The sequence below is a fragment of the Lagopus leucura genome, unplaced genomic scaffold (genome assembly GCF_019238085.1).
Source record: "Lagopus leucura isolate 7727_CA_CO unplaced genomic scaffold, USGS_WTPT01 Super-Scaffold_100040, whole genome shotgun sequence".
Lineage (NCBI taxonomy): Eukaryota > Metazoa > Chordata > Aves > Galliformes > Phasianidae > Lagopus > Lagopus leucura.
In genome coordinates, this window is record NW_024962289.1 from 884628 (window position 1) to 911507 (window position 26880).

The following is a 26880-nucleotide window of genomic DNA, read 5'->3' on the forward strand; positions in this document are numbered from 1 at the left end:
GTCAGGCTGCTCCTAGCATACAGCCCACCTCGCAGCTCTGAGGCAAGCTGTGTGGAAAAGAAAAGGCAGGGTTGGTGAATGCACAGCAGCAGAAGGGTTAAAATCCTGCTCCCTTCCTTTCTACCACCTGCTCTCACTCTATTTCACGCTGAGGTCTGCCTCATTGCCTCCTCTCCTCCTCCACCCCCATTCTGCTTTGCAGTGCCCCGATGGTGACACAATGGCTCTTCCATTGCTGGGCTAATTAGGTGCCAGCATACATTCAGTTCTGTAAACACGTGCTTAGGTGAATAATGGACTTGCTCCAGATTGCAAAGTAGCAGCTATTGTGAGCACACCTAGCTCTATGGAAACCCCTATTTCAAGTGTTCCCATAGGGAAATGATAGATAAGACCCCACAATGGAGCAACAGCAGGAGTGAGGTGGGAGAAGGAGGACTGAGAACACAGAAAGACAAACATGCTCCAAAGCTCTGAAAGGCTTTGGTGTGAAGATGGCCAAATTCAGCTTCCATAGTAAAGCCTGCAAGTACCACTCCAAGTCACACTGCTGGCTGGACTAGTGCCCAGAAAATTACACTAGGGAAGTAGCATTTGTTTCTCACATGATACTCAGAGGTTTTATCAAGAGAATGGACTTGGCTGCTTGCAGGAAAGAGATGCATCAGGTACCAAGACAGGGTACAAAGAAGAATTGGGAAGAAGGTCCTCTGCAGACATCAATATGGAAACATTTTGACACATTCTGCCTCACATCAAGGAGCAGCAACCAGTCAGGATGCCAAGGATCTCCCTCTGGTTCTCACTGCCCTCCAACCTCACTGCAGCATGCTGCTGCCCTTTCTACCACGGCCTCACACAGGACAAAGAGCTGCTACTGGGACAGCTAATGAAGCTTTGGGGTAAAACATTCCCTGCACATAGCAGAGCTGCAGGTCTGCTGAGGTCCAGCGCTGACAATACTGTACCTCAGAATGATCATCTTGTCTCCATACTAAAGAGAATGAGTTATGAGCAACCACAGGAAAATCCTTTGGTATCCTACAGAAATGTGATTCCCAAAACCCATCAGGGAAGCAGGCAGCACAATTCAGAGCTTACAGCCTGTCGTCCTAAAGAGAAGGACTGTACCCAAAAGGATTCACACACTCCCTGTGTCAGCTGTGCATCGAAGTTTGAGTACTTATGAAGGAGCCTGAAGATGTACAGATATAAATCAAGACACAGCACTGCAGTGCACATCTTCAGTATTTGCTCAGTATCCAAAGAAGGCAAAGACAGACAGGAGGTTGTGTGTCCACAGCTTTATAAATCTGATAAATACAAGTATAACACCCTGCCCACAACAATGGGGCAGGGGAGAGGGGAAGGGAGTCACAAAGGTTGCTGAAAGAGCACTGACTTGTACTTGGCAGCTGAAGAGTACAAGTTGTGGGTTTATGCTGATGTGTCAAACAGCTTTTCAATCATCTCTCCCACCTGGTCGACCTGGTATTTGATGTACTTCTCAGGGTTCTTGGTGAAGGGCACATTGCTATACCTGCAAAGGAAAACAACCCCCCAGGTAGCAAGCAAATGGAACAGAGCAAAAGACTCATTAACTCTCACCTCCTCTTCTCCACACTGAGTGAGGCTGCTCCCACCTGCACCCTTCCTCTGCCAGAGAAATCAGCTCCACTCCAGCATTTGCACTTCAATCTGACAGGATATCTACAGTGGGTCTCCTGAGGTTGACATGAACAGTGTAAAGTGGCTCAAAGCTTTGTGCTAAGTAGAACACCTGCACTCACTGAGCAAGGAACCAGGGTGACAAGCAAATGTTGACAACTAATAGAACTCCCCCTGGGGGACATTTTAACGTGCAAGATAGCAAAGCTAAGACAGGAGAGTAGAAAAGTGCCTTACCTCTGGCTAGCCTAGGCCCCAAAAACTCCGTAAATCCACAGAAGAGATGACAGTGTTGCAAGAGGTTCTCACCTGCTCAGGAAGGCACCATAGGACTCTTTCACAATGGTTTTCTGTGCCCGCCGAATTTTGTCCCGTTGCTCCACGTCTGGGATTGCCCAGGCTTTCTGGATCTTGCACAGCTCCTCCAGCCCATCATTAAAGCCCTGCCCAAAATAAAACCTGGTGAGTGTCCCAACTGCAATCGTGTCTCTACTGCAGTATTTTTCCCCTCCATTGGTGATCTCCACTGGACAGGCCTCCTCCTTAGGCAGATCTTAGTTCAGTCCTGTTTCTCTGTCCAATCAGCCATGGGATGTTCCTATGCCATCTCTTCCCTCCTTACCTTAAAGCGCTCCTTGATCATCTGCCTCTCCTTATCCTTGAGCTGCAACAAGGAGGGAAAGAAGTAAAAATCCAGCATCACAGTTTGCCCACAAATTCCCCACCCAAGTGAAATCCCACCTATTTAGCTCATATTTGTCCTAAAGCAGGGAGGAGAAAAAGCTGCAGTGAGCAGTGCACCCTACATACAGCAACTGGCTTTCGACTGAAGTACGTTTAAAGAGGGTAATTTTCAGCCAGAACAGGCATAAAAATAGACTTCTCTATGCTTTGAGCCCCTTCTAAGGAAAGGTATCCAGCTTTTGTAAATCCAAAATAGCAGTATTTGCTCAAGTGAAAAGACTAGAGGCAGAGATTAGAAAGACTTGTGTGAATCTGGACAGGGGAGATTAGAAGGCAGTGCTGTTCCCTCTCTTGTCCCAGACACAGCATTCACTGCACACAGCAATACTGGCATGAGATATAATGAAGGTTTCTGGGACTTTTTGAAAGTGACAAAGGACAAGATTCTGGCAGTTTCTATCACCTAAAAAACATCCTTGTCCATCCTCTCACCTTCACTCCTGGTTGAAAGACAGGCAGATTTCTCTCTGAGATGTAATCAGTCACCTTTAACCAGCTGAATTCAAAATGAGATGGGAAAAAGAACAAAGAGGAGGAGTTAGTAATACCTCACCAGAGCTATTATGCTCTCATCCAGGACACAAAGGCCAAACTGGATTAAAGCACCCACTGAAGCCTTCCACAGCGACCAGGTTCTAAGTTAGAACAATTGCTTGGCAAACAGAATATTTGGGTTTGGTTTCAGACTAGTTTCTGGTTTAGGTGAATCTCTCCCACCCTCCACCAGCATTGGCCATGAATTTCTCAAGAAGCTCTAACAAAACCACAACAAAACTGAGGGAAGAACTGAGGGGATGCTGTCATGGTTGCCACAACAGATGCCAGCTGACCTGCGCTGGTAGGTCTGGATCTGCTGTTCAATGAGCTCCCTGTAAGATCTCTCAGCTGTCTTCTGTGTCACAGCTACCAACTGGATCAGCTCAGACCTGGAACAAGAACAGAAAACATGAGGATGCACACGAGCCAGCTGCTATCAGCAAGACCTGTGCCTTTTTACTGTAAAGGGACCTTGAAATGCACAAACGGGGAGGCAGGAGCTACTCCAAGTTGCTTTCCAAAGCACCACTGTCAATCCTCTCAAGATGAAAGGATTCTCTGCAACATAAGGCATCTCTGATGCTTTCATCTTCCACTCTTGTGTAACATAATGTTTATACGTAGGGCAAAGGTTTCAAAAGGGCAGCTTCAAGAACGCAATATAGCAGAGCTGGGACAGACATGCAAGCAAAGGCACTCAATACACCAGAGTCTGCTTGAAAACTGCACTTAGCATCAGCCTAGACTTCAGAGAGATTAACTGGAATACATACTTACTTCTCCAGAGATTTCAGAATGTAGTTGTAGTTGTTGTGCAGAAAAATGGCACTCAAAGCTGGGTCTTCATAAACCTTGGATTTACTAAGAAGGTTAAGCTGCAAGTTGCCCAGCACTTTGCCTTAAAGAGGACGAAAAGTTTTGCAGTGAGACTTCTTGTTACTAAAAATTCAGAGTGCTTTGTGCTATTCTTGGGAATCCACAGCAAAGCAAATAGCACAGCCTCAACTAAATGTACAGGCAAGGGTACAGCCATTGTACCTTGCAATCCTACAAGCTTTACAGAGATCTTTCCTCAGCAAGTCACCAAAACCTCCCAGTGAACGAGTGCTTGGTTGCAGCTGGCAACACAGTGCAAGTTCCAGGTCCAGCATGGGTGATCAGGCTCAGCCTCACCACAAAACAGGGAACCTGACAGACCTGACCACCATGACAACAGATCACCACAAGGCAGTACTGTGAACTCACCTGATGGTTTTACTGTTAAACAGAAAACTGAGATTTTACAGAGACCCTCCTGCACTCAGGCAGGACTAAAGGCCCAAAGAACAGCGTGGAAATAGTTTAAGGCAACTGATAATAAAAGCAAAATGAGATTCTGCACTGTACTTTGTCTTGTCTGACTGTAACAGGACAAAACACCCAGTCCAACTATTTCTATCCAACTTCTGCATAATACTCCAGCTCAGACATGGAAAGATCACACAGAGTGGAGAGTACTCTTCACTCAAGAAGTCAAATGCAAAACAGCCCATGCAAACGTGGGAAGATGTGCACAGTACTCACAGATGTAGGTACTCAGCAGCCGCCTGCTGAACTCCGAACTGTAACTACTAGCTGAAGAGCTGGTCTCTGAAAAGAAAAGAGTCTCGGGCCAGTTAACATGCAACGGGAAAGAGTAGGGCACATGTGGTCAGCCTGATTCTATGCAGGCAAGCCCCTTCCCTGTTGCTACAGAATTAGTGCTGAGCTCTTGTTGTCAGTGACATTAGCTCCCTGCTTCAGTGATGATCGTCAGTGGATTATCCAGGGTGAGGATGATCCTTGCATCTGCATCAGGTGCTGAGCACCCTGGCAAAAACCTTTCCCCAGTGCTCAGACAACACTATGCATCTTCTCAATTAGAAGCACACCCTCCCCTTCCTATTCCCACCACCCCAAACGGGGTTTTAAGCAACAGCAATTTGCAGGCAGAGAACAAACGAGCTGGAGCTGTTAACAGCAGGCACACAGCAGTAACTGAAACAAGCAGAAGAGCTCTGGAAAGTTTCAGCCATCCCCACAGTTGCTGACAGGGCCTGCTTGGCTCTGTACAAGAGACCACACCAGCATGAACACCTGCTCATAGGCAAGCAGTGACTGCAGGCTGGCACGCGTCCTTCTGTCTGTGCACCACAGGGATGGCTTCCTGCCCCTGAGGGCCTGTGGGTTTGGGACATACAGGGCAGCTATCTCCTCCTTCCCCACCAGAGAGTTTGGCAGCCAGGCCTAGCTCGGGTGGTCTGAGTTCGTAAGCACCCCATGGGAAAGGCCTCAGGGCTCCTGTTGCCAGGAGTTGGACAATGAGGAAGCAAGCACACATAGCATAAGGCATGACACCAGCTGGGCCAATTTGCTGCCCATGCCAAACAGACTCAGTGCCATGAGAGTGCCTTCAGCCTGTTTCAGCTCATGTGGCATCCCTCTTTGTCTGCAGGTGACAAGCCCTATTCTTTCCAGCCCACTGGCAAGAGCTACTTACCCTCCCCTCCCCTTTTTCCCTTTTCAATTATGTGTCTCTCCCCCTTTTTTTTTTTTCCCCTTTTACGTGTTAATTTATCACTCCTGGAGAACAAAGAATTAACATACATCACAAGGCAATATAAGTGGGTATGTGAGGGTGAGTCTGCTTACCTCTGGGATCTAAAGGAATATTGTATGTGTCCCCAAGAACTAAAAGGATTAAGGCAGAGCAGAGAGAAAAAGGGGAGAGAGAGAGAGAAAAAGAAATGCAAAGTGCAAAAACACAGGTTAGAGACCACCTTCCCTTTGAGAACTAAGCAGATGTTAACACAAAGCAGCAGACAGTTACACAAGACAGCAGGCAGGAGTCCCTCCAAGGCCACAAATGGAGCTGAAATGAATGGAGAAAAGGCTGAGTCTAACCTCCTTCCCCTGCTAGAGACATGGTTTGTATTGTCATTGCTTGCATTTAGCAAGACACCTTGTCAGTTCAAGCTAACTTCTGAGACAAAATAAAGCCTTCTCATACATCAGCAGCACTTCAGTGGGCCTCAAAATGAACTGCACGGCCCACATAACCTTTCCAAGAAGTAAAACCATCCCACCCTACCTCTGCATGGTTACACAGGGCCCTGCTGAGCCACTCAGCAGGCAGTAAAAGCATCAGATTGCAGTCACTGCGTTTAACTGATAAGCTTTGCTCTTGTTGTTACTACTTGAAGAGAACACTGCAGAAAAAAATGCATGCATTTCCCATCACTTGGGATCGCTATGAGAGCTTCCAAACTCAACTCCAGACATCCACATCTGAGCAAGCAACTGTAAAGAGTCACTGCAGAAGCACCTTTGGGTGCAATTCACCATCCCAGAGCAGACGCCTCTGTTAACAGAAGTGAACGTTCCCAAATTCCTCTGATCTGATGATGCTCTGTCTGGAGTGATTCAGGTCACTTGAACAGGAACCAGACCTCGACCAAAACTCAGTAACCAGAGTGAAACCCAAAATGAGAACAGCCTTGCCATGCACCGATGTCCTGCGCTGCGCTCCAGCTCTGCACCTCACCAGCCTGCTCTGTTCTGACCTGTCTGATAGCATGAGCTCTGCCTAGGCCAAGGGCTCACCACAGAGCTGGGAGCTGCTATTCTGTGCAGAACCAGGAGTCAAGCTCTAGCTGATAAGCAGCAGCATCCTCAGCATTGTTACTCTAGGCCAGTACTCTCAGCTTCCAACACACGTACTTCCTTCTGGAATTAGTTTCTTTAGCAACCTCAAGAGCAGAGCTAGAACTTTTCCCACTGATAACTTTTCACAGCACATGAATAGCTGAGGAGTCCCAGCTGGACACTGAGGAGACTGTTCTTGCTACTGCTGTTGTACTCTGACCAGAGAATGTGGCAGAGAAAGAAGGCAATTCATCACCTTATAACCCTTATAGGTTACAGCTAACTGAGGTGGACCTTGCTCAGAATAGTCACAGGGAATTGGTTCTGTGTCAGATTAGAGCTAAATGTCTAAGGCATCCTCTCTCAATACTACCATATCTACCAGTCTGATAAGTACCTGATAAGAGCATGTGGAAATGTGGAAGGCCAGCAAGGAAACACTCTGCATACCCTGGAGCTCTCCAGAAAAACAACTATATGGTCATGGCAGATTGGAGGACAGGACACACCATAAGGCAAAGGACAGGAGGAGAACCAGTTCACAGTGCACACAGAGGTTTGATCTTTTTAGGGAACATGTCCAGGTGATTTGGGAAAGGAACTGCATGCCTAAATAAACCCCATGCATGTACCTTGAGATGCCAGCATGGCACCTGCTGTCTCCTGGAAATCCAACAATTGCTGTAGGAAAAGGATGGCCTGGAGGAGAGGAAGGGAAGTTAGGAAATGCAGAGTCAATTGCTTTTATACTCTGCTACTAAGGATCACGAAGGAACACATCTCTTCTTACTCAAAAGCCTTCAAAAAACAGATTCCTAAGCTCTTTTGAGTTGGTGGGCTGTACCCACACAACCACATCCCATCGAACACATACACAACACAAACACATAGAACAAGTAATCAGCTGATTTTTCCATGGAAGCTGGTTAATTGCCCTTCTAACACCAAGACAGATCAATTTAAAACCAGAAAATTCCCTGCTGCTTTTTCTAAAACCTTTTCAGAGGCTGTTTTTGACTACGAACGACTCAAATCACCATCACGTACGTTGCTGGTGAGTTCGTGAACTGTCCCATCTTTTGGCATGTTATATTCCTTGTCTGGATCATTCTAAGAAGAAAGAAAGAGACACATGGTGAGCACGTAAGGGAATTGAAGGCATCTACAATACAACTGCTGCTGCAAGCAGGCTGTGTGCTCGTTCATTTAGCCTCTCAGCACCTCCATCCTCGTCTCTCACAGTGCCACCTTCTGGTGCTCAGTAAACACAGTTCCTGAGCATTGGCAGCTCAGGATCACCGGGTTTTGTTCAGGGCATGACCGTCGAACGTTCAGCTCCCTTACAGGTCACTGCACTGATCAAACCCCACCTGACAAAGGGACAGTTTAGCCTGAGTCCTCCAGAACTTCTGAAGTCAGAAGCTTTCCTTTCTTTTCTAACAGGATTAAATTCTGAAATTTGACTTGAATATCTGTGGAGGCCTCTTGTATTTGAAACCAGCAGCCAGCGTTCAGTACTTGCAGCTGAGCCTCCAATACAATCCAGCAAGCAGAGCCCTGCTTTAGAGTCAGAAAGTAGGTGGGCTCCTTCATGGGAAGTGAAAAGCTCAGCTAGGAGGTCTGCTCATAAAACCTCCCTTTCTAAACCTGCTTGTCCTGGTAGAGAGAACAGTGAAGGCAATCCTACCTTAATGTTGTCAGCAAACTCTTCCAGTGCCTTCGCACCAGTTGTCTCCATGGAAGTGATCAGCCCTGGCAGTTTGTTCTTTGTGCCTGCTGCAGTTCCCTGAAATAGTCCCATAACAGAACAAAGAAAGCAGTATCTGACCCTTTGTCCAGCACATATCCTTCTCTTTCCTCCATACCCAATCATCTCATTCACCACGTATCAAAAGAATATTTATAGCCCTAATCAACAATGAGTGAAATCCTGCATTCTTTGGTGTGACAGGAGAGGAAGATGCTGCGACATTAATGACAACTAGGACTTGCTCCCTCTTGTATTTCCTCTTGTACCTAACAGAGGCTGGTGAATCAGTCATCAGCTCCAGCTGGAAGCAGATGGAAAAGAGCCTTGCTAAACCTGGATGCCATATCTGATACCTGGAGTACCTTGTGTCATGGTCCAAGCAGGCTCTCCTCGGAGGAGGTGATGGTCCACATGTCAGCAAGCACAGTTTAAACTAAGCTCAACAGTGCAGTGTCAGATTAAACACTGCAGTGGTTATGTATGTTACCCAATAATGTAGATAGTCCATCACCAAGTCATGACACAGGAGATACAACTCCTGCTGAGAGGTGCTGGCCCAGCATCACAGAAAGAAGCAATGCTGGGAGTGACGGGTGCAGCTGTGCTGAAGGACAGAGGTGACACTGCTTTGTGCAAAGCCACTGCAGTCATTTCTTTCAAAACTGTCCAGAAAACCCAACTCATACGATTGTCTTCACTGCCACTGTACTCACCTGCAAGACCTGGTCAAATTCTGGCTTCATCTGCTTCAGGTGCTTGAGGATGGGGAAGATGGTGAGCACAGCTGAATAGTCGTGTCGGATGATGGCTTTCCGGGCTGCTGAGACAATGTTATCGCCCTCCATGATCAAGTTATCTAATGACTCCTGTAACAAAGCCAGTCAGTCAGAAGTAAGCAGTGACTTCTGCCCAACCAGCACAAGGGGCTCAGAGGATACCCATCGAGCATGAAAATTTAGCTGGTTCCCTGCACAGGAGTTCAGCATTAGCCGTGCTGGTGCTCTTGGGCACCCACAGCAGATGGAAGAATCCACATCCTCATAATGAAGAAGAAGGAAAAAATACTTGGTACGTATTCTCTACAAGAGATACTGAGAGGAAAGGCCCAACTGACCTGGATGAGGGAATCAAAAGTCTTCTTCTGGTGGTGCTCTGGGACGATTTCTGTCAGGAGCTGGTACTCACTCTGGGCCAGTTTGACAAAGGCACTCACACAGTGAATATACGCATCGATCTCGATGTCGAACACATCATCCCTCCCTGTAAGGGCAAGATGTTTTTAAGAGAACCAAATATGCACTGAGCTTCCAGCAGCTCTGCTCACTCCAAGGCCCCGGATTACACAAAAAGCACACGGTTCTTCTTAAACAAGCAGTTCTGGCTTTGTGCCTGTCCTGGTGCCCCCTTGGTTTGTGCATGGAAAGCTCTGCAACCCCAGAGGAGGCATGCAGAGTCATCTGTGGTTCATGAAACTGACACATCAGGATAACACCAGCTCTTCTCAGCCTTGTGACAGAAGGCAAGTTTGAAACTCTTGTGGGATGCAAATTAAAATTAAACAAGGGCTTGAACACAGAGTACTAAACTAAGGAATGTCTGAGGTGAATTATTCAATGCCTCTCCTCGTATTTTTAGACTTCCTTGTCTCCCTTTGTCAGGTAGATGAAGAACTGCCATACTGCATCAGCATTTCTGGGAAATCAAGGCTGACAGGAAGGAAGACAGCCTCTTCACATAGGCAGTAACTAAAGAGAACAACAGGCAGAAGGATGACTAACTCCTATGAAGCAGGAATATAGACACAGTTAGATGAGGTATCTGCCACAAAATGTTAGACACAAATGTGAATATTCAAATTCTTAGCATATGAACATCTCAAGACCCAGCAAGGGACCTAAATGGTAGGCATAAGTGCCAGTAAGATACAACTCATGCCAGTCACTAGCTGGATTTGTCAACAGGACAGACACAAATGGACTCAAATCATCCTGCATTGCTCCGATTCCTGTAGTAACCACTACAGAGCGGCAAAATCAATGCAGAGGGGCCTTCTCTAAGCTGCAGGCTGCTGCCTCCTTCCTGCCAGCAGCAACTGTAGATGGAGAAAGAACCAACACTACAGGTACCTCAGGATGATCTTTTAAAAGTTCTGGTCAGCAAGTGACAAGTAAACGTGGTGTGGTATTACACATGGCCTGCGGTGTGCTACGTGCCACACGTGATCCCTGTCTGCTGCACTTCAGCACTAACCAAGCCAGCAGCCACCTACAGGAAAGAGCCCCTCAGCACAGTGGCCATCAGCTTTTGCTCAGGCAAAACTGGGGTTCCCCGTTTGAGAGCTCAGGCTGTGTGCAATTAGTAGGAGTGAATTCTACTGAGAAGAGCCAGAGCTTCACAGCCAGAAAAGGCCCGTGCTCAGGACTACCACGTAGATGAACAGCCGCTGGCTACGAGACTACTGTGAAACATGCTGAAAAGAAGGGATGTTAGCCAGCTTGTTATGAAGTGACAACATGGTACTTACCAGCAACCGGCCCATGCTTGTCGCTCAGGGTATCGGAAAGGTGTTTAACTCGTAAGTCATGCTCATGACCTAGTGAGATGTCAGCCGGCACAAACAGAAGGCGCAATTTATCCAGGGTGGTTACAGCATGGATGCTCACACTGGCTGGAAGCTGCTTCAAGCTTGGCTTATTTCATCTGATCCACATTTTTTCCCTACGCAGTTCCAGGAATGCTACCTAACCAAATCCCTGTGTGGGGCCACGTAGCAATAGCAACCCTTTGAAACCTGATGAGAAGTGAGAGTTCAATCGTTTGCTGGGCCATAGGTGTCGCCTGAACCTCCTCAGAGTCATAAGCTCTGAAATGAATTGTGGGCACCAGAAGTGCAATTTGCACCCACAACCGTTACAAACCAAACTCAAAGCCCATCTCCTGCTCAGCACTGAGAACTTTTTTCCCCAGTAAGTGATTCTAATCACTGCCTGGGAGCCAGTAGACTACAGTGTAGGTGTTGAACAGCTCTGCTTCAAATGAATATGAAGCACGAGCTAAAAAGGTCTTCCAGATGCTTTGAACAAGAGACCTTTCTTCTCTGATAAGACAGGAGATTGGAATATGGAAGGAGACTGTTGAGGTAGGCCTTCACAGATGATGCACTGGGCTCACTGTGGTGTAACACTTCTACATCAGGTTTGGAAAGGTCGCTAGGAAACTGAATGTCTCAAAGTCCAGGTAAAAAAGAACAGAACAGAAACACCACAGGCAGATGTCATCAGAGCAGAGCTTCCATTAGCCACGTTCCCATGATGGACCAATTGCTTTAAGGTAAGATTCCTCGCCATCAATGTCTACAGAGACTTGGAAATTTAGCCACTACATTCAGAGACCTCATTTGGCCCTCCAGTACCTCCCCAGTTCCCCAAGGATAGCTGTACTCATGATGCTGTCCACCAAGCACTTGGCTAATGGAAGCCCCACCTGGAAAAGCAAGGCTGATAACACAGAGAAGCTCAAAGGTGAAGTAGCTTGAGCCGTGATTACCTTCCATAGGAATGAGGTTAGAGGCCCCCTTTTTCCCATCTAGACCATGCTGAGAGTACTGTTTCAGAAGGTTCTGAGCCTTACGGATCGTGCCTGTCACCAGAGCCAGAGAGAAGAGACAAGAAGACCTAGAAAATGAGTGAAAGAAAACAAACCCAGAACACCAGCCCTTCACCAGCAGCTGTCACCTGGGCCCAGCGAGAGGATGCTGGGCACCACTGAGCATGCTCAGTACGTGAAGAACCCAAATCTCACGTCCAAACGTGCTGACACAGCAGTGTTTTCAGGTTGTCTCCCTTCTTCAAGGGGAGGCTATGAAGTTCAGCCAAGGCTACAGAACACACACAGCTGTTCTGCAGCCGAGCCTCCCCTGGGCTGTGGCGTGGACAATTTCCATCCAGCACTGCGTGCTCCCAGAGCCACAAACACAGCTCATCCTCAGAGCTGCAGGAAGGGGTGCCCTCCTGAGGGGTATTTGCTGAGCATGCTCAATACAGATCCCCACAGCCAAGACAAGGAATGATCTCTGGCATTCTAGGAAGCCATTCTAGGAAGCATAAAAGAGTGACAACCTCTGGACTCGAGAGAGCAATTGCAGCAGCAATTCCCATCATAGGGATCAGAATAACGGATGCTGCCCACTCTAACTTGTATTAAGTCACCCTAATCCCCAAGACACTTTTCTTCCAAAGGAACCTCAAATCAATTAAAACCATGGGGAAAAAAAAAACAAACAACAGTGGGTTAAAAGATTTGTACTTAACACACACAAATAAAAAACAGACAACTGAACAAAAGCTGGTGCTGTATATACAGCTAGAAAGCATACACAAAAATGCATTAATGGGACAACTGAAAACCAAGCACTGTTTCCACATTAGAAGGTTAGTGGTCATGCAATAAGCTACTGTTATCACAAGCACATGGACACCCTCCCACAGCAGAGCTTCACCTTCGCCTGCACTACAGGGAACAGAAAGCTGTAGGAAGGCAGATGGACTCTCCATAGAAAAAGATGAAACAGAAATGGGCTGAGTAAATGAAAGAGGATCAGAGAAATAAAAATGGGGCTGCCAACAACACTAAGAATCATTTCTCTACCTTAAAGCAATAAATACTTCAAACATGCAGAAAATGCCTGCATCCCCCAGTAAATGTTCAACGTAGTGCAGGCAGGAGATGAGTGCCAGCTGCCAGAAGCTGAGGACTAAGCTAATCCAGGGAGAAAAACAAGAGCACACTGCAGAACAGAGCCCTGAGGCACAGGATCACAGGGCACTGCACTGTCTCTCCAGGCACTGACCGCTTCCAACAGCCACCACATCTGGGGTCATCTTGAAAAGGACCCTACACTGAGACCTTTTGGCACAGTTCATCTTCCTTTGCAACCTCCCTCACACCGGTGCTCTGTGCTTTCTTGCTCCCCAGTCCCTAATCCTACCCCTACACACTGACCAGGTGTCTGGCAGGCGGATGGAATCCTCACATCTCACAGACATGGCATCTCAATCTGAGCAGCACAGAAATGGGACATTTCCCAGTGAATTACCAAGGTGCCTCCCCAGGGCTTGCAATAAACAGGAGAACACGCATGCTTGCTCACAATAAACAGGAGGAGAACATCATCTGCAAACCACATTAGGCTGGCAGGAAAACTCTAGACCCACACCAGGCAAGCGGGACGACTCATGACCTCGTGCTGACGGATTCACTCTGAGCTTCTTGTACGTGGTCAAGTGAGAGGGAAGAACATCACTTCTTCCAAGCCTCCTGAGGCTTTTCACACCCAACTCTCCCACTTCACCCCTAGCTACATTCAGAAACCTTGCTTTTGGTTTAAAAATCAAACAGACAGCACTACTGCTGCTGCCAGCAGGACCTCCCCTCGCAGGGACCTTAGGGCACTTCACAGCTCATCCCCATGGTTTTCCTCTCTGTTGAGTGTTTGAAACACCTCTGCCTTCATTTACATAAGAACAATTAGCAGCGTACACACTGACACACACACCCTAAATGTTTGTAGACATCACTTCAGTGCTGCCATATCCCTCCTACTTAGCGTTGGCATTAGCCTTTAATAGATTCTAGTGCAAAGCAAACGCTTTTGTTCCACGATTGCTTTCCCTTGTTAGGCAGCTCTCAGACCAAACGGGATGGCATTTCAGCTGCTAATGAAAGCATCACATTCCAGCCAGGCAGTGATCAATATGGGAAGCAGGCACAGTCTCTTTATTCTGCCACACAAAGACTGCACACAGCCTGTCTTCAGGTAGCACCCTGCTGCTAGGTAAAACCGAGCTGCTAAGGAAGCAAACTGGGGAAGAGCTCCCAGCAAACTGCTTTAAAAATAATAAAAACCAGAGATTGCTCCAACTCAACTTGGCAAGTCTCAGATCAGAGGAGGCGATCTGGCTTTAAAAATCTGACTGCTGGAGGTGTTTCTAATTGCATGCCTTAAGAGGAGACAATGCAGGGTACACCAAGAAATGAAACAGCGATGGAGATGAAGACTCTGACACAATACAAGGAATGGAGCACGTTCTCCAGAATCCCAACACGCTGCCTGGGGGAGGGGGATGTTTCTGCCTTGTTACTCTGTTCCTAATATCTCACTTTGCCTTTAGCTGCAACTTCCTTCCACTTTGCTCTGTGGGTGAAAAGGTTATAGAACATCAGATTTAGTTTGTTACTGATCCCCTGCAACAGGTTAAAGTTGGGGTGTGCACTGGGATACTCTTCCCTGAGGATCAAGGGAATCCACTCCCTTGTTCAAACAGTGAGAAAACCCCTCACCTAAAACACAAATGTGTGGTACTTTCCTTACTAAAGCAGTAGCAGAGAAAAAAACCCAAGATTATTTGCCTGTAATTGAACAAAAGCTAAAATCAGGTGAATTAAATGCCATCAGATGAATAGTATTATTAAGAGAATCACTGTACCAACGTGGAAAGAATATCAGTTTCACCTCAGGAGCTGTCCTTGAAAGCTGACAGAACTGCAGAAATACTGGTGAATCTTAGTAAGGAAAGATAAGCTCCCTCATCTCATTTCACTACAATTTAGTGCCATACGAGATGGGTGTCCTATGAGGTTTAACCACTCCTGCCCTTCAAGAGCCACAGCCTGGTTCTCTGCCTTTGCTCACAGAAGACTGGAGGCAATCCCTGAGACTGACAGCATCTCCAGCGGATCATCTGAAATGCTCTGTCCTTCACACACTGTCAGCTGTGAGTGCATTCTTTGTGCTCTGCTACCTGACCCATCTCACAGGCTGTGATTAAACTGAGGAAAAAGAAGCCAGACCTCTTGGCAAGTTTACAGCTGAGGTATTCACAAGTTCTGGATGCCCAAATGCATCCATTTCGGAGGAGCCTTGTCTGTAGAAAACAAAAGCTTATGTGGACTGCTTTGGCACTGTGTAAACAGCCAAGATTTGAGACTCATTTAAAAAAAATACTAAAGAACATTTTTAAAAGCTCCACAGGAATGTCAAGTGACTTGTGAGACATCCCTTTGTCAGGCAGTTCTCTGCTGACAGGGAACATCTGTTAGAATGCTGCCTGCATTCACCACTGCAACTCACACATCAGCTCTCAGGAACAGCTCCAGGGCACAGCAGCAATGGCACAGATTGATTGAAAAGCACCAGATGGGCATCTCTGGATGTACAGACTTCTGAAGGCAGCTTTCCCTCTCCCAATATCCCAGGCACACCCTCTGCTTTAGCACAAAGAGGTCCAACAAAGCCTCTCCATTCAGAAGTGAAGAAAGCGAGCGCCAGGTCAGCACACACACAGACATACGTTACCTGGGATGAGCACTGCGTTCACATCGGGATTATAAAAATAAACACAACACAATTAAAATGGATGGTTTTTTCCCCCCTCTCTCTCTCCCCACCCCATCTATTCCCATCCCCTATCCACATTTCTCGTTTTCCTGAACCCATGGGAGGTGTTTGGACAGCAAGGCAAAAATATTGGACTGGAAGAGAGTATTTTACTAAACAAACCCACAACAGTCCATGCTTTTCTGACTTCCACCCCTATTTAGTCTGGAGATAGCAAGGTGCTGGGATAGGCAGAGGGAAAGCATCACTGCTTTGCCATGGGAGGCACGTGCCAGCTTTTGCTGACCTTCCCAGCTGTGCTCCCACTGATGGCATATCCCAGAGCCCAGAGCCCCAGCTCCACACTCCAGCTGGAGCAGCACACAGGAGCGCTCAGCCTCATCAGCTGCAGAGAACACAGTAAAACTCCATTACGAAGGCAAGCAGAGTAATTTGAGAGCCAGATAGGCTCCTGAGGCAAAAGCTTGAACAACCCTTTCAAAATTTGATCAGCACAATTTTGGCCCTCCTGTCTGTAGGCACCTGCTTAGTCCCTGCTTCAACTCCTGATGAATCCTCAGCTTCCTACAGCACAGTATTTACTCGTAACTAGAGATCAAAGTGATATGCTTCCTCAGGTCTGAGTTTCCCACTTTGCTGTAACACAGGAGATATTCCAAGGCTGAGGACAAATGTTGTCAAATCACATTAATTTCCTTCTCTCGTCGGTCTCTTTTTGCCGACTTCCTCTGTTAAAATAATGCCTTGTTCTTTCCCTGTATACAGAACCCACCCCAGAGAACAGACCCAAGGACTTGAGTAATGGAGATAAGGTCTGCAATCTCAGTATTGAATCCAAGGCAGAGAAGAGGTGCTAATTTCTGAAATCCCATTCCTCTCCTGCCTGGAAAGCGCCCAGAATCTACTTCAGCAGCAAGAGGTCCTGCACAAGTGTGTCAAACACCCAGGCAAGATGATAGAACGTACAGAGATCCCCAATCAGGGACTCACCTGGTCTCTTGATTGGCTTTTTGGTGGGAGTGTCCTTCCTTTTGTTCTGGATGGCAGGGGAATAGGGGACCCCTGTAGAAGAGCTGTTCTTACGGAAGTGGTCTTTCAGCCCCTTGATGGAGCGGTCGAGCTGGACTGAACGGATTTGGAAGTACACTGTCATGAAATCTAAGGAGACAAAGTAGAAGCAGGGTTATGAGCAAACAGGAAACACTGCATGGCAAAAAAAGAAATAAAAATGTTCCTGAAATACCGTGGCCCAAGGGGGACTTGAACAGCATTGATGTGGGAACTAAACAAGGGCTTTCCCCTCCCAGAATATCAAATCCAACCACCCCAAATCCAGAAACTAAAATACAAATGGACTCAATAGCAAGAGCAATGACAGTACAGAGGAGACACATGTCTCTCTATGTCATAATGGAGAAACTAAAACAGATAGAGAACAGAGATGGTGAAACCTGAAATGGAATCCAGGCAATCCCTGTGAATCCTCCATTCCCACCCTTCTTATCCTGCCACAGCTCTAAGGTTGACTTTGCAACCAAGAAGCCACAGAGTGTTCTATCACATCTCTCACACCAGACCCAATCAAATCACTTCCAGGCCTTTCTTACAGAAGGATGCTTCAAAGGACAAGCCAATTAACCCTGCATTCAGTACAGTGCTCTCCCTTTCCATCCTGTTTACTCTTCCTCCAGCTCCGTCCCCTTCCCTTCCCCATGTCACTACCACACCCTGAACCTGCCTCCTCTCCAGCCCAAGTCCCTTAGAACCCATTCCTCAAGAGTCTCCTGCATTTGACTCCAGCACACAAAGCACCTGCCCATGCTTCAGGCTCAGCTGCTGTCTTGTTGATACACAACAGCTGGAAAAATTCTCCTATTTTCTTAAAAAACAGGCTTCCTTCCTCTGCTGTATTCACTCAGACCCTCCCACCACACCCAAGAGTAAATGCATGCCACAACCAAGAGAGCATCAGCTTTGGAACTGATGGGAGATGTTTGTGCAAGACATTCTGAAATCAATTCAAGCACTTCATTTCCACCATGAAAGACTTCAAACAATTCTCAGGTTTCAGGGCCTACAGAGATTAAATGGGGGGGGTTCACTGTCTGAAAGCAGAACATAAACTGCCTAATATTAAAGAATGAGCCATATATACTTCAGTTGCTTCCTTTGATCATGGAAAAATTCTTAAGCAGCTTTTAAGGCTGTTTGTCATACTTGCTTGGCACAGTAATCCTCACTCAGAATTAAATCACTGGAGTGGGGGTAGTTCCAGTAGCTGCATGTATGTGAAAGAACAGCCTTCCTGTAACAGGTCCACTAAGTCATCTCATAGCAAAGGAAAAGTCAACAACAGAGTATAAGGATGCAGGTAAACTCTGATGTTGCAAAACAGGGAGGATGTGTATTGACTGAAGAAAATATTCTGTGCTGCTTTCATTTTGGTCACGTTGAACTAAAAACGGTTGACTCTCAAATAGTTCACAAGAAGGAGAAAGTCATCAGTGCCTTCCACCTCTGTGATATCATAGCACCCAATGACTGCAGCTCCAACAGCCTGCTTCTGCCCTCAGCCTCAGGTGACGACCAGTGGGAGAGCACTGACAGCACAGAGCTACAAGGGCACATCAGGCAGTGCTGCCAACCTTGATTCCTGCCATTTTCCACCAGCCAGCCAGAAATGCGGATGACGTCGTGCAGGACGCTCTCTGGGAGGTGCTCCAGTGACATCTCCTCCTGCGTGTCCATTTCATCTTCCCCACTGATCAGGTCCAGGATGAGGATGGGTGGGACAGGTTTGGTGTGCCGTGTCATCAAGCTGCGGAACTCTGATTCCAAGGACTCCTTTCCCCTCTCAAAGAGGGATTTCTGGCACAAGACAGCAGAGGACAGAAGAACAGGGTTTCTGTAATCAGTCACTCACAAGTCTTTCTGCATGAGATTGCACTTTCTGCAGTGCTTCTAATCACTGTCAAGTACTGCATGCTTCAAACTCCAATGCCTGTAGCTAAGAGACTTTTAACGACTTAGTTACATACAAAAATTCCTGGGGGTCGCTCGGTACACAAGTGGGATTGAAAAAGATCTCCCATACTGCTCCAGCAACTGAAGGGCTGACAAGAGCTACTCAGAGGGAAGGTTCTAGCATCTCTATCTTGCGTGCAGGGAATACTTTTAGAAATCCTAACGGCATAAAGCATGAAAAGAGCAAAATATCACAAGGAGAAACGCTGCTGGGTTCAGACTCAAACAGAAACCAAAGCAATCATTTTTCCAGCTGTGCCCAAACCCCTTCTTTACCAGGCAGCAAGCCCCCCAGCCTCTCACAGCAAGAGGGCAAGTGGCAGGGCTGTGGCTGGCCCTGTCTCTCCCATGTCAGCTTCCAGAGCTATGACCTACCACACGGTTCAGCTCCGGGCTGTCTGGATTGTTGTCCTGGAAGTATTCCACTGCTTTCTGGATTTTGTCCATGCAATTCAAGTACTCCTCCAGCCTCCCAGTGGGGCTAAAAATAAAAGCAAAAATAAAAAGGATCAGTGGAAAAAAAATACAAAGTCAGCAGCAGGACAGACTCAGGATGAAAATAATACAGAAAAATTCAATCATTTTCTATCCAGCTTGAAGGAGTTCATGAATTCACTCTTGCTTCCACTCAGTGCCACAGCTGAACAGCCAAGTCATGCAGCAAGCACAGAAGTGTTGATGACTGAGCACCCCAGAAGGAGGGCCATCACATCTCCTAGAGACTGAAAGAAGGCCCCAGCACAGCTTCAGTTCATCATGGATGCAGCGACAGCACCGACAGGGAACAGTGAACTTTTGGGAAAAGGGTGGAGAAAAGAAATGAAGCCAACAGTGGTCATGAGCTTCATATGGCAGCATGTGTAAAATCTGGAAGAGGCATCAGTGCAGTCTGAGCAGACTCTGCCCTCTGAGGACTGCTGAAAGCAAAGTCAGAAAGGGGATGAGTGGTGGAAAAGGAATGTGAGAAGGATACGAGGAAACTGAGCGTGCGGAGTCAGTGCCTTCTCTACCCCAAAACTGGTAGGATGAAGCACCCCAGCGAGACCCAGCTACTGAACTCACCCTTCCTTTATGATCTTCTCTGTGTCCTTAGCCACATGGTAGTAACTGATGACGTGATCCAAGCAGGACAAGGTTTTCTCCACGTTCTCCTGCAAGCGCTGTAGATTCTCTGTCTGTTTATGGACAGGGATGATCGAGTTCTCCAGCTTCATCAAACGACTTTCAAAGGAGGAAAGGATAGAAACCTACGTGCCAAGAGAGACAGAAGAGTTGAGGACATCCCTCCACACGAATTCACACTACAGGTCAGCAGCTAGAGTAGGGCAATCAGCCACCTTCAGGCCCCACTTCTGTTCCAGGCTTGATATAAATTTGCCATGACTCCTTAAGGCAGACTGTTTAAACTTTCTATGTCCTAAAGAAGAAATTACAATACAGATCATCTGCTGTCAAAGATAGGCTAACCTTACCTTTGTAAAGCATGCAAACATACCAGAACAGTACTAAGGAAGAGCAAAATTTTACTTGATAGCAAGACACAAAGCCACTGGAAATGCCTGGAGGTGCCTTAGATACAAGAGATCAGTAAAAACATCACCTGGCAGCCACCTTGCTCCACAACACTAAGATGTAAAACAGAGCAGTAGAACACAAAGGCACAGTACAGCACGAATGTTCTTCTACACTGTATTTGTTTTCCCAAAGGATCTGTCGCTTCTGAACTGTGGAAAACCTTAGCAAGCCCACAGAGGGTGTCTTAACGTCATCTCTTCTGGGTCAAAACGCAATTCTTTCAGGATGCACTCTTATGATGAATCCTCCAGACTTATCTGGTGGTGCTTCTATGACTTTTCTAAATTGCTGAACACAAAACTGAATGTTATATGCCAGTTAAGGGCTTACCAGAACCAATCAGAGTGCAATAATTACTTTCTACCTCTTAAGCAAAGTATTACCAAATAAATTCCAAATAAGACCAGCCTTTGTGAAGCAAGAACAAGATGCTGTTGCACAAATTAGCCTGGGGCCTATTAATACCTCTCCCCAAGAGAAAGGACAGACTGTAAGGAGATGAAGCCTTTGCTTTGTGCCCACACCTCCATTGGAGAAAGGCATGGATTTGAAACCAGCCTGTGGAGTGTAAAAGCATTCATGTATCCTTCAAATAAGTACAACACCACCCTCAAATATGAGTTTTCCTAAGGATGAACAGACCGTGACCCAACGTTAAGGCTGAACTTCAAGGAGCTCCTTACCATGTTCTTTGTGAGCTGGTCGCTCTTCTCAAGACTCTCTTTGATAAAGGACAGAGTTTCTTCTTCCTGCAATTAGGATGAAAAGCAGTTTCCATTTCAGACCACCGAGCGCTCAGTTCCCTAAACACCACACACGGGTTTGTACAGGTCTTGCTAGATCTGCGTGCTTGATCTGAGGCCACACTGTAACATACCACCTATTGAGAGAAAACAGCACCTAACCCGAGGCGAGAAGCGCTATGCAAGGAGCGAGGCTGTCAAGGATCGCTCATTTCCCCGAGCCCGCAGCCTCACGCTCAAATCACAGCGCAAAACCAACGCCTCCACCACCCCAACTCACACCACGCACCTCCACCCACAGCCCAGCTGCGGCTGTGAGACCGAGCCCTCAGAAAGCCTCCGTGCCCCAGGAGCGGGCAGGGACACACAGACACGGCCCGGCCCCGAGGAGAGCTGGGGCGGCTCACAGCTCACAGCACCAGGCCCGTCTCCGAGGCAACGCGCTGAGGCTGCAGGCCCAGCCCCACATCCACGCACCGACAGGACCCGCGGCTGCCCCCCGGCCCAGCCTCACCTGCTTCAGCTTGTCCTCGATCTCCCTCCTGCGGGCCGACATCTCCTCGGTGGGGATCATCGTGCCGCGGAGCGCCGCGGCCGAGCTCCACAGAGGAACCCCGCTTGCACAGCCCGCTTCCGGCCGGTCACCGCCACGGCGCCATCTTGGGAGCGGCAAGGGACGTTGCGCATGCGCAGAAACGGAAAGTGCCGTCTAAAGAGTGGCCTCCGGCGCACAGGGGCCGGAAGGAGAGCTGCGCTGGTGCGCGGACGCCTTGAATGCGGCTGGCGGGGATGTAAGGCGCATGCGCAAAAGAAATATCGGCAGCCAACTTGAGTGTGGCGTACGGTCTGCGCCGCCATTTTGGGAAGGGTGTGGTGCGTCCTACTGTGGCACCCTTTCTCTGCTGGGATGTACAGAGTGACCCCAATGTCAGCGGCGGCCCTGCAAGACACGAGGGGGTCCCAAAGGCCACCTGGTGGGAAACCAGTGTTGGTGGTCCTGCAGGAGGGCTGTGGCAGCCAGGCTCAGCTGCCTCCTGGCCTCTGACCCATCCCATTCCCTCAGCTGCTCCCCATAAGATTCATGCTCCAAACCCCCCATAGCTCTGCTGTGCACCTCTGAACACACTCCAGTACTTCAATGCCTTTCTTGTAGAGAGGGACCCAACACTGAACACAACACTCGAGGTGCAACTTCACCAGTGCCAGTACAGAGGGATGAACACGTCCCACCTTCCCCTCTGCTCTGTCACACTGCACTGGGCTCATGCACAGAGGCTGCCCACGGAAGGAGGAAATGCAGCAGCTCAATGTGTCCTGGCATTGTTTGCTGCCAGAAAGGTGCTGCACCCATTGCAGGAAGGCGATGCACAGCAGGGAAGTGCCCCAGTGTGACCTTGCCACCAGCTGCAGCTGGCTCTGCTGATGTCAGATGCTGCTCTGTGTGTGCCACAAATCAGACCCCCAACCTCGTGCAGCCTGCTGCTATGGGGGGGACCGCTGTGTCCCCATCTATCTTCCCCTTGTCAGCCCACCCTGTGCTTAGGAAAGGAACGGAGACAGCCCAATGGGTCTCTTTCATTCAACAACGGGTGCATTTTATGATGCACCTTATCATGCTGCAGACAGCTGTGTACTGGCCGACAGGAAGGGCAGTGTATTTTCTGCGTGTGACACAGCCTGGCTGTGCTTGCCCACCGGGGTTAGTGGGGACATCTGCTAACAAGCACTGCGTCCCTGAGAATTGAACTGTCTGGGCTGAGCACGGCTGCATTTGGAAACGATTATTTTTCTTTTCTGCCAATCCACACCATTTCTGTAATTGCACCCCCTCTCGTTCTAAGGGCAGAACAAAGCCAAAAGGAGATCTCCCCCCTACCTGAGCCGTGTGCACCCACACCCCAAAGTGACACCAGACAGATGGGGATGTGAGCACTGCGACACGTCCCAGGTGTGTGCACACCCCAAACCACCCTTGGCCTCTCCTGAAACAAAAAACAGCACAGGTTGCACCACATCCCGCCGGCTACTGCTGCCATCCCGCCGCTCACAGCCGCCTTCCCACCCCTGCAACAATCGCTTTCCGCGCCGAAGCTGCCGCTGCGGAGGATGAAAGGCAATGACTCAGCAGTGGATGAAGGAATGCCGCTTCCCCCCTGCTCCTTTTTCTTCCTGGCAGGGTGTCACCAACGGCCGAGTTGGCGCTGTGCATGGCTGGGGCTGCGGTGTGCTAACGAGAGTGCTGATGAGTCCAATTGGCACCGAGCAAAGCTGTTGTGCTACTCCAACACTGGAGGTCGGGATCTGATCAGAACCCGATGGCTTTGGGCTGTTTGGACACAAAGTTCGGATGACATCACGGCCCTGTTGTTCAGCAATGGGAGTTTTTGGTGCTGCAGACACAAGGAAGTGGCTGCTGCTCCCATGGGGACGTGATGGTCATTTTGCTTGGCGGACAGCAGGTTTGGGGTGCTGGGCTCCCAAAATGCTGCTAAGGAGAGAAGGGACCTGATGTGCAGCTGGGGCAGTGAGGCAGGAAGCACCTTGCTTTGCTTTGTGTGCTCTGTGCTGACCCCCATGGCACATCCCTCCCAGCTGCCTGTGTAGAAGCAAAGTTCACCCCACGAAAGGTGTAATCTTGATGACATCCAGGTACAGTCAGTTAAGAGCACCCCTCAGAGCAAGGACTTGCTGTCCCCTCATCGTGCCTCAGTGCTACCCACCCCAGGAAGAGTCCCATTGCAGAAATGAATTCTGCCTGCCCCTGTGCCCACAGAGCGTGGGTGCACCCAGCTGCTGCTAGGGTGAGCTTGAATGGGGTGAGAAGGAACCAAACCCACCAAAGGGCTTTGCCTCTCTGGCAACAGTTGTCTCAAGCCCTACCAGCTTTTCTCTGAGCCACGATGTCTCATGGAGGTTCTCAGCATGCAGGAGAGCCATGCCCACGTGGGAACTGCTGCAGCTCCCCAGTCTTCCCAGTGCAGCACTGACACCCCAGGGCAGGACAATGCCAAGGGATGCAGCATGGCAGCGATTGCCCCAGAGCTGCACCGCAGCTGTTGGCTGAGTCCCTAAAACAAAACAAAACAAGATGAAGCAGCAGAGCTCAGCCCTTGGCTCATTGTAGGCTGGTGGGGATCAGTCCCTAAGGGTTGGCCCCAGAAGTCCCCCCACAACCCCATCCACTGCCATGGCACAGACACAAGCTGTGCTCTCCTTACCTCCGGCTTTATTTGCAGAGGGAATTAAGGTCCTGCTGGGAAATCTTCCCCAGTGCTCTGATAGCTGCCTGCATAGCCGGCTCTAAATGGCTTTTTGTAAATGAATGATCAGGATTAACGAGGTTCCCCCAGCACTGTTTACTTAGTGCTGCCGTTGTGGATGGGGATGGGGTGCAGAACCCCTCCTCCAGCCAAGCCCGGGGACCACCGCAGCGTCCCATCTCACATACCAAAGCCCTTCAGTTCTCGATCTAAGGAGGAGAGGAGGTTCTGGGCCAGGTCTGGGGCAGTGCACACTGTGAGCATCAGTCCTGGCACGGACTGACAGTGCCGTATTTCATGCTTTGGGGCCAGGATGGGGACGATGCTCATTTTCTCCCTACGCCGCGTTGCTGGGAAAGGCGGGGGGTGTTTGCCATCTGGGTCGGCAGCCCCGCACACGATGGGGCTGAGGAGGAGGTGTGGGGCAGCAGCCAGAACCATCTGCACAACTGGAATGTGTTCTGTGACCCCTAAGAGCCACCCGGCAGGAGGAGGGCACAGTGATCAGTGGGGTCTGAGGAGCCCCGTGCCCGGGGATCCCCTGCATTGCCCTCATGGGGTTCTGCCTCCACTCACTGTGCTGTGGGCTTTGCAGCCGCCTTACCCCGACCTTTGGCTGTTTGCACATTCCTGCCTGTTAATGTGTCTCCTAACCAAAAGCTACTGGGACAGAGCATGGCATCCCCGTGCTGCTCTCCTCATTCCCTGGCTGGAAATCGACACCTACACCCCAGCAGCCACCTCACTGCACCCCAACATCCCGTCCCCTCAGAACAGGGGGGGCTCCCCATGCAGATGCAAGCTGCCAGCGCTGGCTCTGCCCAAAGAAACCGAGTGCTGTTTGGCAGCAGAGCCATGGCTCCTCCTGGCTGCCAGGCTGGCACGCCTCCCACCAGCACCACGCCAGGCCAAATTCTTTGTGATTCCTGGGTTAACACCTGCTGCTCGTAATGCTGGTGCCCTCCCAACCCCATGCATGGGATAGGAGCATCCCATTGGACCCACGCCCCCACATTAAGCCCACTTGTGACCCCTGGCTATTCAGACCCCATGCACCTGTAGCACCTGTGGGTGAGCAGGGCCTGCAGAGCTGCACCCTGTGGGGCACTCCTTCCCCAAACAGGTGGTGGGGACAAAGCTGCCAACGCCCCGGGGCTGGATGTGCCCCTACTTTCCTGCTGCAACAGCGTGGGTCAGCTTGCAGGACCCCCCCACACCCACCTTGGGCATGCTTGGAGGAGGAGGAGGAGGAAGGGGCACAGCCCCACGTCTCCTCGTGACAGCCGTGACGCAGGGACCATTGCCTGCAGTCAGGGGAGTGCTGGACAAGCCTCAGCCTGCCCCATTGTGCCAGCCCTGTCGTGGGGAACGGCTGCTGGCAATGGCCCACTGAACCCAACCGGGCATCCCGGGGCACAGAGCGATGCAGGGAGCTGTGCTGTGCTGTGCTGGGGTGGTGCCAGCGTGCAGGAGGGGTGGCTGCACCCCTTGTGCAAGACCTAAAAACATGGATGAAAAGATGAGGATGTGTGTAGAAGGGCTGCAAGACCATGTGCGTGGCAAAGCGCTGCCCAAGATCAGCTTTGGGGTGCAAAAGCTCCCAGCGCAGCCCATGACCTGCAAAACCACAAAGGGACCTAAAGCAGCTTCACAGAGGAGCAGGGATGGGGGGCAAGGCAGGGTGTGCTGGGAGCACTGGAGGGTGGCACTGCTGTCCCCTCTGTGCACAGCCTGGCACGTGGTCAGCTTCAGGTCCAAAATCACAGCTTCAATTCCCCCATTATGGCACTCACCCCCACTGGGCAGGTGCTGCTGGTCCCACAGGCTTCAGCTGGAAGAGCAGACGGGGGGCTTTGCCCCTTCCCTGTTTTCAGAGCTGCATTTCCCAGAGCCCTCCTGACCCTACAGCACTCCCAACCCAGGGCTGGGAAGACAGGAGCAGGAGTGGGTCCGTATCCAGCCCAAACCCTCCAAATATAACCACTGAGGACCTAGCACAGCTTTCCCATCATTCTACCCCTGCAGGCTTTGCTCTGACAGCTCCATCCCTTTGGGTGTAAACCCATCCCAAATCAGGAGCACAGGAACCCCCAAAGCCATCCCCTGGCCCTGCTGCTCTCTGCATCCTCCCTCCTGCCCCATGCCATCCCCACCCCATCGCTGCAGGGTCCTGCCAGCTCTCACCCACCTAAGCCCCTAGGTTTTCCCAAACATTTGTTTTCCCAAACTTTGGAGGTTCTCTCATTGCTATGCAATGCGCGTCCATCCCCTGCCCTCCTCCATCCTGCCTCCCCCTTTCTCCCCGCACTGCTCCAACCCATCCCAGCCTGGGATCCTAAAACAGGCTGATTTTTTATTTCACTCCTCGAGGAGGGAGAAAATAATAATAATAATAATAATAATAATAATAAAACCCAATCTGGGAGTAGGGAGGGACCCTGTGAGCTGTGACCTCCTGCAAACCCCCAGCACCGAACCCGGAGAAGGAAACAAAAGGCGTTGGGATTTGCATTTCCACAC

At 49.4% G+C, this 26880-nt stretch overlaps 1 protein-coding gene across 6 annotated transcripts; it reads right to left on the reverse strand.

Annotated features, from left to right (window-relative positions):
- Positions 1-1289: 1289 nt before the first annotated feature.
- Positions 1290-21779, reverse strand: EXOC7 (exocyst complex component 7). 6 transcript variants are annotated; one of them, XM_042883732.1, is made up of 21 exons: positions 21615-21779; positions 21041-21106; positions 19845-20029; positions 19158-19263; positions 18404-18626; positions 16749-16916; positions 15717-15728; positions 11909-12001; positions 10887-10955; positions 9477-9622; positions 9076-9228; positions 8300-8398; positions 7660-7722; positions 7245-7311; positions 4513-4578; positions 3727-3847; positions 3243-3338; positions 2845-2908; positions 2291-2332; positions 1978-2111; positions 1290-1540 (listed from the first exon to the last, which is right to left on the reverse strand). In XM_042883732.1, the coding sequence occupies exons 1-21, from the start codon at positions 21672-21674 to the stop codon at positions 1438-1440; spliced, it is 2136 nt and encodes a 711-aa protein (XP_042739666.1). In that variant the 5' UTR covers positions 21675-21779; the 3' UTR covers positions 1290-1437. The 6 variants fall into 6 exon arrangements, with proteins under 6 accessions (XP_042739666.1, XP_042739667.1, XP_042739670.1 ...); XM_042883733.1 differs by lacking the exon at positions 15717-15728; XM_042883736.1 differs by lacking the exon at positions 11909-12001.
- Between the last annotated feature and the right edge of the window lie 5101 nt (positions 21780-26880).

Bases quoted from the DNA above. Each gene is read 5' to 3' on its own strand.
- EXOC7 (XM_042883732.1), bottom strand. From the start codon at position 21,674: ATGATCCCCACCGAGGAGATGTCGGCCCGCAGGAGGGAGATCGAGGAC. The intron at 20,030-21,040 runs GTAAGGAGCTCC...CTTGGCACGTAG, and splicing joins ACCAGCTCACAAAGAACATG to GTTTCTATCCTTTCCTCCTT. The intron at 4,579-7,244 runs GTACATGCATGG...TTTTCTTTTCAG, and splicing joins TGCCATGCTGGCATCTCAAG to AGACCAGCTCTTCAGCTAGT.